This window comes from Brachyhypopomus gauderio, chromosome 12, assembly GCF_052324685.1.
Source record: "Brachyhypopomus gauderio isolate BG-103 chromosome 12, BGAUD_0.2, whole genome shotgun sequence".
NCBI classification, from domain to species: Eukaryota; Metazoa; Chordata; class Actinopteri; order Gymnotiformes; family Hypopomidae; genus Brachyhypopomus; species Brachyhypopomus gauderio.
In genome coordinates, this window is record NC_135222.1 from 14,940,076 (window position 1) to 14,952,077 (window position 12,002).

At 41.3% G+C, this 12,002-nt stretch overlaps 1 protein-coding gene and 1 long non-coding RNA gene across 2 annotated transcripts; both read left to right on the top strand.

Moving 5' to 3' along the window:
- The first annotated feature begins 327 nt into the window (after window positions 1-327).
- On the top strand, window positions 328-1,744 carry LOC143528143 (uncharacterized). The gene is made up of 4 exons (XR_013134373.1): window positions 328-361; window positions 737-933; window positions 1,344-1,454; window positions 1,670-1,744. It is a non-coding gene; the product is annotated as an uncharacterized LOC143528143 (long non-coding RNA).
- A 170-nt stretch (window positions 1,745-1,914) lies between these two features.
- LOC143527909 (uncharacterized) lies at window positions 1,915-4,090 on the top strand. Its single transcript, XM_077023290.1, has 6 exons — window positions 1,915-2,076; window positions 2,529-2,720; window positions 2,965-3,146; window positions 3,434-3,498; window positions 3,614-3,708; window positions 3,975-4,090. The coding sequence occupies exons 2-6, from the start codon at window positions 2,561-2,563 to the stop codon at window positions 4,088-4,090; spliced, it is 618 nt and encodes a 205-aa protein (XP_076879405.1). The 5' UTR covers window positions 1,915-2,076; window positions 2,529-2,560.
- Window positions 4,091-12,002: the final 7,912 nt, after the last annotated feature.

Below are 12,002 nucleotides of genomic sequence, written 5' to 3' on the forward strand. Positions count from 1 at the left end.
TTTGTAGTAATAATACTACTACAATCTAAAATGCATTTTTGGTTCATGTACCTATTTGTCATTCAACAACTTAATCGTAAAATATATATTACTTCCCCTGTGATTAACAACATAAGTGTTTGGTTTCCCCAAGGCTCTGCATTGGTGTCTTTATCTGGAACTATACATACCACTTATGGTTTTTAGGGCCATAGCCAAAAATGTAGTGGCACGACACAAAATAGGTGGGGAAAAAAAGAATAGGCGGTATTTAGACTGCCGAATTGTGCTGTAAATACGTGAAAACAACACTGTGCTCACTTTAGTTTCTCAGCATCGTCTGTTGAACGGATGTTGGCACTTCTGCATATCAGTATCACTGGTCAGTTTAAGTGTCCTCCATGAATTGCATGGCCACAATTGACTTAACTGGGCATTTTCATCAGATATAATGCGTACACAGAGGTGAAATTGTGATGATGCCATGTTTTGTAACTTCTTTTTTTTGCCAGTGCATCCACTGTGCTCCCACAGACTTTTGGGTGCTGGGTAGTTTGATATATCCCTAGTATTTTTTATGTAAAAAGTTGTTTATATTTTTGTTTTATGGGAAGTGACATAGATTAGCCTGTTTTTGAGAAACTGTAATGGCAGTATTATTTTCTTAGCAACAAAGGATGTTTGCTTTGAGTTATCTATACATTTATTTCTGTTTTTAAATGCATGTTTTAATTTATGCCAGTTTGTGGTGTTTCAGGATGGCTTGGGTTAGGGCAGTGTGGCAAGAGAAGAAAAGGCAAGAAGAAGGAACAGTGCCAGACAGCTGGGTAGACACACAAAACATGTTACTGTACTGGCCAAATGCTGCAAATGCAACAAGGTATCGGAATGACCGTCGCAAACCATCTGATGGTTGGAGAAAGTTTCCCCTTCTAAAAGAGAAGATGAGATCTGGTAGGTACAGTTACATGTTAACAGGGCCTAAGTTTTACAAAAAATAACATTCTTTAGTCAGAGTTACAAGATTTGCCTCTACAGCCCACCTTAAATGATGTGGTAGTTACAAAAAAATCTGAAACAACGAGTGGTGTGAACTGTAAAAAAAAAAAAAAAACACACAGGCACATGGCTAACGAAAACAAGAGAGACTAGAAACAAAACATGGACAGGATTAGGGAACAGGGAGACACGAAGGGAAAACCTGGAATGGAGGCGGGACAGGAGGGCATTCATGACAGGGAAAAAATAATTTCAGCCCCTGTTTATGCCTGTTACATGCTTTGTCACAAGATACACCTGCCATATCAGTGTTATGCATTAACAGACTTGTTGCTTTGCTGTTTGTTCTTATTTGTGACTTATAGATGACTTCAACGAATGTGACAATTGTGACTTCACGAGTAGTGCAGAAGTTGAAGAAAGTCCTGAAGCAAAGCGAAGAAGAAAAACTAAGACGTTTGAGGATTGTTTGACAGGTAGGTTTTTTTTGCATCCATCTATGCATACATGTATCTCTCGCTGTCTTATCTGTCATCCTCTACAACGGTATCTATCAATTTCTAGTAGTTATCTTCCTGATCTTTAACTTTGCCTTATTTATTTGACATCTTACATTTTTTTGCGTTGTGAGCAGTGGTATTTCCTTCATAAATTGCATATAATCTTTTCCGTAATTTGTCTATTGAATTAGATGATGCTTCTGACAGTGAGGTAGAATTTGATGATGTTTATCAAGGAAATGGTCAACATCCCAAGAGTAATAAAGGTTAGTTATTTTTAGGTGTCATAAGAGCATATAAATGAAAACAACAAAAAATGTGACAGTTACAATTACATACATATTGCCTTTGTTTTTGTTTGACAATACATCAATTGAGAAATAAGATTTTTTGTTAACAGAGCTAGAACTTCCTGCTCCTCCAAGGAAACTGGAACCTCTTCAAGAGAGAAAATCTACACTATACTCCAAAAAGGCAAACTCGTCGTCATCATCATCAAGTTCTGGCTCTCCATTTACACCCATTAGGAGGAAACAGACTTCAAGTGAACAGGGTTCTCCTTCTTCCTCACCTCACCTTAGATCAAGGGATTCTTCAGGTCTGTATCTTAAATTGAATTTTAGAAATATTTGGTCTTAAAGTGATTATCTGGGTTCATATACATAGAGTTGTATATGCAAGTGAGATGCACAAACACAACAACACATTAATTTGAGATTCAGTGTTTGATTCTAGCCTCAGTTTGCTAATATGTGTAACAGTTTTGTTACTGTCACTACACAGTAGTTCCCCTCAGAGCTGTGTGTTTGCATTTAGTGGGTAAATACTGAAATTAATGACCAGTAAGCAAAAGAGCATTGGGTTGCTGCTCAGAGTACAGCATATACTTCATTTTGGAGAATGAGTATTGCTCTTACTACAAGGAAAAAGAAAATTGACTTTTATTTACCTGCAATGGTATTTTGTGTTAGAGAAATAAGTTATCCATAAATGAGTCCTAAAATGAAAAAGTATTTGTCTGTTATTAAATTTCCTCTATGATTCTATTAGCTCCTCTGCAAATTCAGGAGCCCACCTCAGAAATGGAGACTAGATCATCTTGCCATGGAGGCCAGTCTCAGAAAAAAGAACAAAGAAGATCAAAATCACCTTTTGTTCAGCAGTCTACAGAAGCAACATGCTCTGTACAGCAGACTCCATCAGCACAGAAAAAACACGTCCCATACCCAATGCCAGAAGCAAGTAAGTGGATAGCTGACTTTGCATTTTTGTAAAATGCAAAAAATGTTAAATTAAGTACTATTTTAAAAATAAAATGTAAAAATAATACTCCAGTAAAGTACAGATACAGCATTTTAGTACTTAAGTACAGTAGCAAAGTAGTTCTACTTTGTTACTATACATCTCTGCTGAGCACTGAATGGCAGCACAAGACTGTGCCTTGATAATATTTCTAATTTTGATCAATTTTTTTTCAATGCATTAGAATTTCAGAGAAAAGTCATGGAGCTGCTTGTTGATATCCGTGAGGAAGTCCGCAATTTGAAGACACAGTCTGGAGTTGCACAAAGGTGCGAAGACTCAAAGATTCCTGCACAGGCTTCAACACTTGAGGCCCTAAACCTCCTTGAGAAATCTCTTGAATCCCTTGAGGAAAAGCAGAAACTGGTAAGACCATACTTACTGTAGTGTAAATAAATAAATGTAAATAAATATTATAATCAGTGGCGGACTTAGCAATTTGGGGGCCCATCAACATTAATATGCGAGAAATAAGTTAGCTAATCAGGGGGCCCCTACAGTGGGCTGCAGTGGGAGGGGCCCAAGGCAATTGCCTAGCCACGCCTCTATGCAAAGACCGCCTCTGATTATAATGATTATTTCTATTGTTCATTGTTTGTCACTGTGTGTTAATGGGGATATACTATTTTTGATTTTTATTCCTCTAATTTCAGATTAATGGCTTGTCCAAGGTGGGAGGAGTACACTTGAAAGACAATGTGAAGAGGGTTATGGAGAAGTAAGCTTTTATTTCATTGTCAATTAAATGTCAGTTACAGTACATAACAAAACCTGTTGACTTTTGATGACATTCACCATTTTGATTGTTAAATGCTGCCTTTTTCTGTCCATAGGTTGATGACAAATGAGGTCATGGCCAATTTCAACATGAAGGGGGGGAAAGGCAAACATGCCTTTACCAAGCTTCGTCTCTTCACTGTTGTCACAGGTGAAAAGCATATATCCTTTTCTTAGTATAAACATGCGGATACTAGAAAAACCCGATTACATTCTTTGTTATCTTGAAAAAAGGAAGCTGCTGGCATTCACATAATTATGCCTAAATTTAGCCAGCTGGACTAAGAATTAGTTTTAATTAATACATTAGAATGTATTAAATGTGAATGGCCACCAACAACGTCTACAACTTGGTGATTTACTGCTTACTGTATTCTGTATTACTCAAAGATTTACAAATGCAATTCATTCTTACAGAAAGTGTCCAGAGGACCACGGATGCAACGGAGGCAAACATTGCAGCGGCTGTGTCCTTTTGTTTAAAGTATGCCCCAGATAGAGTGGGTGGAGGCGGCAGAAAAAAAAAAACTTAAAGAAAGACTGCTGTGGAGTTTGTGTAATTTCTGTTGGTGGTGGAGTTCTGATAGTTATTTTGAATACTGTTTTTGAATACTAAACTTTGTTTTGGGAATATACTGCTTAAAAACAAGCATATCATTTCAATAAAAGGGTTTTGATATCCTGTTGTATATGCCATTTAATCCACACATTAGTAAAGGTTAACTTCTCTGCTTAAAATTAATAACTCAGGTTTATATTGTTAATTAAATTAACATCCAGTTTTCATTTCCAACCATTATTCAACATCTGTCTAACATTGGAGCTTGATGAAAACCTGACATCGGTTTTCGACAAATATCTGACTTTGATTTCCAACTGAAATTCAATGTCTATCTATTCTTAGAGTTTAATGTCAAGATAACTTTGGGGTGTAACGTTAGCTTGACTTATTTCCAACTTAAGTCAAATGTCTAAATAACATTAAAAACATTGATGGTTTTTGACTGATAATCCAACTTTTGTTTCTAACTAAAAATGAACATCTGTCCAGTAGTGAAGTTTGAGGTCAACCTAACTGACTGATAACCAACCCTAATTTTATGTCTCCATAACGTTAGATCTTGATGTCAACCTGACGTTGGGTTTTGACGTCAACCCGATTTTCATTTTCAACTAAAATGTAACGTTTATATAACGTTGGAGCTTGAGCAATAACTGACTGATAACCAACCCGAATTCAACGTCTCCTCAACGTTGGATGTTGATGTTAATATGACGTCGGGTTTTGACGTCAACCCGATTTTCATTTTCAACTAAATTTAAACGTCTGACCAACGTTGGAGGCCAACGTCTGGCTGACATCGAAGTGACGTCCTGTGCCTGCTGGGTTGTGTGTGCTCTTCTGGATTATATAGCCTTTATCTGGAACAAAAGTGTCAGGGTAAAGCTCAGACCTACAGTTCCACAAATCACAATCTCTGACAATACCAAGAACTCTTATCACAGAAGAGAACATAAAAGCACACATTCTCTCCACCTCCTCCTGTCTTTGTATAGCACTTTCCACACACTTGTTTGCTATTATTTATTTTGCAGCCAAATGCCACGTACTTCCAAGCTTGTGTTTGAAATACCAACGTCCCACCCCTCGCATCACCTGTGTGCAATGAGACAAGGTGCCATCGGTATACACCCCAGAGTATAAACCCTTAAGTAAACAAAACACATCTAAACAAATCACTGCCTTTCTCATTATAGTTTTACTGTTTCTCCTCTGTCTTCCACAGTGGGACATCGTAAGAGACGCACTCCAGTGGTGAAACAGAACATGTTGCGATTTCGGGTGGCAGACGCCACAAAGGCCCGGCACTTCGGCATAGCAAGGGCACGAGCTGAATGAGTAAACCGCGGCGAAACGCTCCACCGAGCAGAATCACTTTCACTCAAGCCACTAAGGAAAGGGATGGAAAGAGAAAAAGGGGTGAGCTGGGTGTCTTTGTGTCGGGTTAAGCCCAGCATCTCCTCCTTATCCCACGCTAATTTGCGGCTTCGCAGGAAGGCAAGAGGACACAGGACGTTAAAATCAGAGCATGGGGCATTAGAACAGGTTATAATCTCATGATTCCTTCACAAGGCTCACCGGAGTCAGACTGTTGCAGTTTAACAGGAGAAGAATCAGTGACAGATTACTGTACCCCACAGTAATCAACAAAGACAAAGCAAAGACAAATGCAGTTAGGCAGTCTCTATTCATAACGCAAAGACAGATGGTCCTATTAATGTAACACACACCTACAAACACGTACCCAGTGACACATCCCCAGTGCTGTGATCTTCCTTCCAGCTCGTGTGCCTGGAAAGCACACATAACCAAGAGCATCCAGTCGGGCTGATCTGCATTACGCAGTTTGCAGCTGTGATGTTCGCAATTTTCTCTTCAAGCATCAGAAAAGCAAAACAGCTGAACATGTGTGGTTATGTTTATATGTTAAAGCGCTGTGTCTGAACATGTGTGGATATGCTTAGATGTTAAAGCACTATGTCAGAATGTGTAGTTATGTTTATATATTCAAACCACTGTGTCTGAGCATGTGTGGATATGTTTATATGCAGGGGTGCACATAACTTTTTTAGTGAGTTACTCATGTGAGTACCAGCAAATAGTGTTTGGTACTCACCTCATCTGTGATAAGTCTTAAAAGACTAACCCTAACCCTCCGCAAATGACGACATGGGACGGGTGTGTTTCGCTTTATGGAAAGCAAGGAGAAAAACGTTAAAAAGGGCTTACCTTTGTTGATCAGTAAGCTTGTCTCGCCATCTGCTAAGTGGACGACTTGCTATGTCTTCTCAGCTAGCTTGTTTATTAGCAATGGCTTGCGCCACAGTGGCATGTTCCTTGCTCTTTTCGTGTTTGTTAAATAACGGATGATTGAAATTCTTCGACCCTTTATAAAATGCACCTGTTTTGTCTGCTAGCTGTGGATGGGCACGGCAAATCTTGCACCACATTTCTGTTCGCTCATCATTAGCCTCAAGCCACGGCACTTCTTGCAGCCACTTCTCCGAAAAAAGTCTTTTCTTCTGCTCTGGCTCCAGTTGCTGTTTCTTAGTTGGGGGCGAAACTCCAAAGAAACTGCTTACTGTTGTCTGTTTCTTCTTAGACATGTTTGACTATAATTACCAACATTTACCGACATACACTGGCGACTTGAGCAGTCATGTGAAATATTTCAGGAGGGATCGTCAGTACGCAAGAGCGCGGTAGTGACCCAAGTGGCAGTACGCGTTGCTAATTTTTGTCGCGCATGCGTACCTACGTACCAGTTATGTGCATCCCTGTTTATATGTTAAAGCACTGTGCCTGGACATGTGTGGTTATGTTTACATGTTAAAGCACTGTGTCTGAACATGTGTAATTACATTTATTGCTTATTTTATGTGTCTGATATATGTTTATATGATATATGATTATTGCATCTGTATCTTCATTTTGTATAAGGTGGCAGAGGTGGAGTGGCTGGGAAGAGGTGGGAGGAGCTGAATGAGAGTGGGAGTGGCTGGGTAAAGGTGAGAGTGGATGACTGAGAGTGGGTATGGCTGGGTGAGAATGGGAGTGGGTGCATAATAGTTGTAGTAGCTGGGTGAGACTGGAGTGGTTGAATGAAAGTGGGAGGGGTTGAGTGAGAGTGGGAGTGGCTGGGTAAGGGTGGGAGTGTCTGGGTGAGAGCGGAGTGGCTCGGTAAAGGTGGGAGTGGCTGGGTGAGAGTGAGTGTGGCTGGGTAAAGGTGGGAGTGGATGGGTGAGAGTGGAATGGCTCAGTGAGAGTGGGAGTGGCTGGATGAGACTTGATGTGGCTGGGTGAGAGTGGGTGTGGCTGGGTGAGAGAGTGGGTGTGGCTGGGTGAGAGTGGGTGTGGCTGGGAGAGGGGTTAGTTTAGCAAGAGAGGGTGTGTCTGGATGACAGTGGTATTGCAGAGAAACACCAGACAAGATGAATAATGTAAGCATTTGATATTTTGATGGAAAATACATTCTAATTCAAGTTAAAAATATTAATTGCACATAGCAAAACAAGTTGTGAGAAGAATTGGGCTGCAGTACTTGTGGTGAAGTATGACTCATAATATTCCAAATCCACTGAAAACAGTCATTGTAAAAAAAGTCAATGGATAGCACTGGTATAAGAGGAAACATTATTTGTAGACACCAGAGCATGTGCACAGTGTCTGAACATGCCCTCCATCTGAACCCTCATTCGGCTGAACCCGGATTCAGCAGAACCTGACTAGTTGTTGTGAATGTTCCCCATGCTGTAGTGAGAAGATCCAGCACTGCTCTTGGGTGTCATCACCACTGCAGCTAGCGGTCCATTAGCACTGCTGTCAGCTCTCCCGCTACATTGTGTTTAGCTGTGTACCATGCGTGCTCCAAATAGAACTACTAATTGGTTGTCACTGAATAATCTTAGTGTCTACCTTTACTAGGTTCATAATTTACTGCCATAAGATCTATACCAAGTAAACACAAAAAAGCAACTTTATTCATGTTATTTTGCCACCCTGTGTGCACCAGAGGAGGACAGGTTACCCTACAGAGCCACGCTTCCTCAGGGTTTCTTTAGCTTTGTGTGTGACCATGGGATTTGTTTCTTGTGGACTTGAGATTTGTTTATCACAATCACAGGAAGGGAGTGCTCTTTTGTGTTTGATGTAGATGAATTGCATTTTACTGGTGTTCAAACTCTCATTTTTCTCATGTAAACAGTCACTATCAGGTCATAAACTCCTGCATATATCTCATGATAATGCATGGAAAGATTAGCGAGGATAACAGGATATTTGTGTGCAGTCTTTAACAACAGAGCAAAATCAGAAGACATCAGCTTCTCTATGTGACGGGCACGGAGCGCGAAATAAAAAGGAAGCGATCGCGCCAAGTCTCAGGGGAAAAGGATGAATCACTGAGAAAAGTGCACAAACCAAAAACCCGTGACTCAATCCAAATTAAGGATATAATGACCAGCGGTCAACTGGTGCAAAGACAAAATATATAAACAAACAAACTACCCTCAGGTGAGACGGATCGCGGGCCCCGCCCACCCGAGGGACGTACACAACAACCACAACAACAACAACAACTGCCGCTGTGGACGGAGGCAACCAGTAGGTAGGCCGCCGTACCGTGACAATCTAGGTTCCAATGGCAGGGATTTAGTTTGATCTCCCCTTATACTTCCCTTATACTCCTTATACAGTAGCAGGAATCTGGCTCTCTTAAACCTCAGTGGAACCTGAAGATTACATCAGAACGTAAAATGGACATAAATTAAGTGTTATATCGCGATCTATCGCTCGCCGGTGGTTGGGGCCAGAGCGAACTAGTAACTCATTGAATCATAGATATGGATCAGAGGTAAATAAACTATATATTTTTTTCTGCCGAGAGATATCGGAAGTGTAGCATGAGAGCGTGTGAAAACGGTCAAATGCGTGTGTCTCACACTCAATGCGTGAGAGTTGGCAACCCTGCATTAAGCTGCAGTCACGTTACAGCCCCTGACCCCTCCCCTTTGGGCGTGTTTATGTTGTCTACGTCTAGTCGTCTGCGTCTGTGGATCTCCGTGGGTGTGGTTGTGTCTGAGTGTGTTCATCGGTCTCACCTGTGGCTCGTCTCGTGAACACTTGGGGCTTATGTGGTTTGTCTATTTAATGTGCGTTCGCGCAGATCCCGTGCTTGTCTTTGTCAGAGTCACACGTGTTAGTGTGTGATTGTTATATGTGCGTCGTCTGCGCTATTTTTGTAAAATAAAAGTTACGTTAGTGTGTGCAAGACTGGACTCGTGCCTCGTCCTTCTCCCAGCGCCTAGTGTCACAGCTGCTAGCATGCTAGCATGCTAACACAAGTGAATTGCTACACACATTTAGCATTCACACTAGCAAACAACACTACAGGTAGAACAGTCCATTCTACAAGATAACAATAGTTTCCTGCTGTAACCTTCTTAGATTTCTCTACCATCTTCACCTCTCAATTACTAAAACATGAACTATAAAATAAATATAATTGAATTAATGAACTTATTTATTTATTTTGACAGGGTTACAGAAAGTAAACTTTTAAAGCTTTTTATCAAGAGGCCAACAGTAAGTGTGTGTGTGTGTGTGTGTGTGTGTGTCTGTGTGTGTGTGTGTGTGTGTGTGTGTGTGTGTGTGTGTGTGTGTGTGTGTGTGTGTGTGTGTGCATATATACATGCGTGTGTGCATGCATGCATGCTTGTGTGTGTGTGTGTGTGGGAAGCCTTCATTTTTGTATCTGGCTCCGAGGTTGCCTTCTTCAGAAATGGCCACAGACAAGGCCAAGGTTTCAAATCCATTCCAAGACTTTACAGAGTCTAAAGCCATGTGTGAAGGATACTTCCGCCCTCTGAGCAAAACGGATCTGAGCGATAAATGGCTTCTATAGTCCATGCGCTCTTTTAAGGTTGTCATGGAGATTTTTCTGCTTCTCTGAAAAGTGCATTAACAGATAAATAAATAGCTACTGCTATAAAAAAAGATTTCACTGAAATCCCATCATCTTTTCAGAAGGCACTACAGAAAGTTGGTTGAAACTCCATCCTCTGAATTAGTAATTTATGGTGAATTATGGTTCCTTTAACACACCGATGCAGCTCGTGGAAGACGAATCAGATGCTATAGATTTGAATAGGTCCTCATTACATTTGCAGAAGGTTTAATAAGACCAAGAGCAGACAAAGCACATGTTGTTAGAATCGATGTTACGGCATTTACTGATTTCAAGGAATGTTCGACTAACCCGAACCCTAGTTCACAGAAAAACTGATGTTCACCAGTTTGACTACATGATGCCATAATTTCTAACAAAATGAGAGCTGTGCTTTTATCTTAATAAACTATATAAGATTCTTTATGGCACGTTGCAGTACATAATTTCTCTTCAAAAGCAGTTCCCCGGGAAGAATGTGGTCAACATCATCTTCTGCAACAGGAGACCTGTACATCTCCCCAAATATTTTCCCCAAATACGCTAACTCAGAGATTTTCCTCACAATAATAATCACGCTCACCCTCATCATCACCCTCATAACCCTCATCATCACCCTCTTCATCACCCTCATAACCCTCATCATCACTCTCATCATCACCCTCTTCATCATCCTCATAACCCTCATCATCACTCTCATCATCACCCTCTTCATCACCTTCATAATCCTCATCATCACCCTCATCATCACCCTCTTCATCACCCTCATTATCACCCTCCAGTCTGGAGTCCTTCATGTCTGTATTAACACTTTGTCTCCTCTCTCATCTGGGGTTTTTCCTGTTAAATTTTATTTTATCTTTTCACAGTTTCCTTTTTCCTTCCACTACAGGATTACAATGCTGACTGGGTCTTGTTGGTTAGGTTTGGACCAGGTCTTAATAATACAGGCTACAGGCACTTAAGTCTGTGTCTGTGTGTGTAGGTGTGTGTGTATATGTGTGTGTCTGTGTGTGTGTCTGTGTGTGTAGGTGTGTGTGTGTGAGCGAGTGAGTGAGTGAGTGAGCGAGTGAATGAGCGAGTGAGTGAGCGAGTGAGTGAGCGAGTGAGTGTCTGTGTGTATAGGTGTGTGTGTGTGTGTGTCTGTGTGTGTTTAGGTGTGTGTGTGTGTGTGTGAATTCATGCACATGAGTGGCATGTCACACTCAGATCAGAGGGGCCTTGCAAACATAGGCATAACATGTGTGTGTGTGTCTGTGTATGTGTGTGTAGGTGTGTGTATATGTGTGTGTCTGTGTGTGTGTCTGTGTGTGTAGGTGTGTGTGTGTGAGCGAGTGAGTGAGTGAGTGAGCGAGTGAGTGAGCGAGTGAGTGTCTGTGTCTGTAGGTGTGTGTGTGTGTGTGTCTGTGTGTGTTTAGGTGTGTGTGTGTGTGTGTGTGAATTCATGCACATAAGTGGCATGTCACACTCAGATCAGAGGGGCCTTGCAAACATAGGCATAACATGTGTGTGTGTGTGTATATGTGTGTGTCTGTGTGTGTGTCTGTGTGTGTAGGTGTGTGTGTGTGAGCGAGTGAGTGAGTGAGTGAGCGAGTGAGTGAGCGAGTGAGTGAGCGAGTGAGTGTCTGTGTGTATAGGTGTGTGTGTGTGTGTGTCTGTGTGTGTTTAGGTGTGTGTGTGTGTGTGTGTTTAGGTGTCTGTATAGGTGTGCGTGTGTGAGAGAGCGTGTGTGTGTGTGTGTGTGTGTGTGTGTAGGTGTGTGTCTGTGGGTGTGTGTGTGTGTGTGTCTGTGTGTGTAGGTGTGTGTGTGAGTGTGTGTGTGTCTGTGTGTGTAGGTGTGTGTAGGTGTGTGTGTGTGAGTGTGTATGGGGATGTTTTCTGTCTCATAGATGAATATATTCTGAATACCCATTCACTTCCTGTGATGGTCACGCTTGAC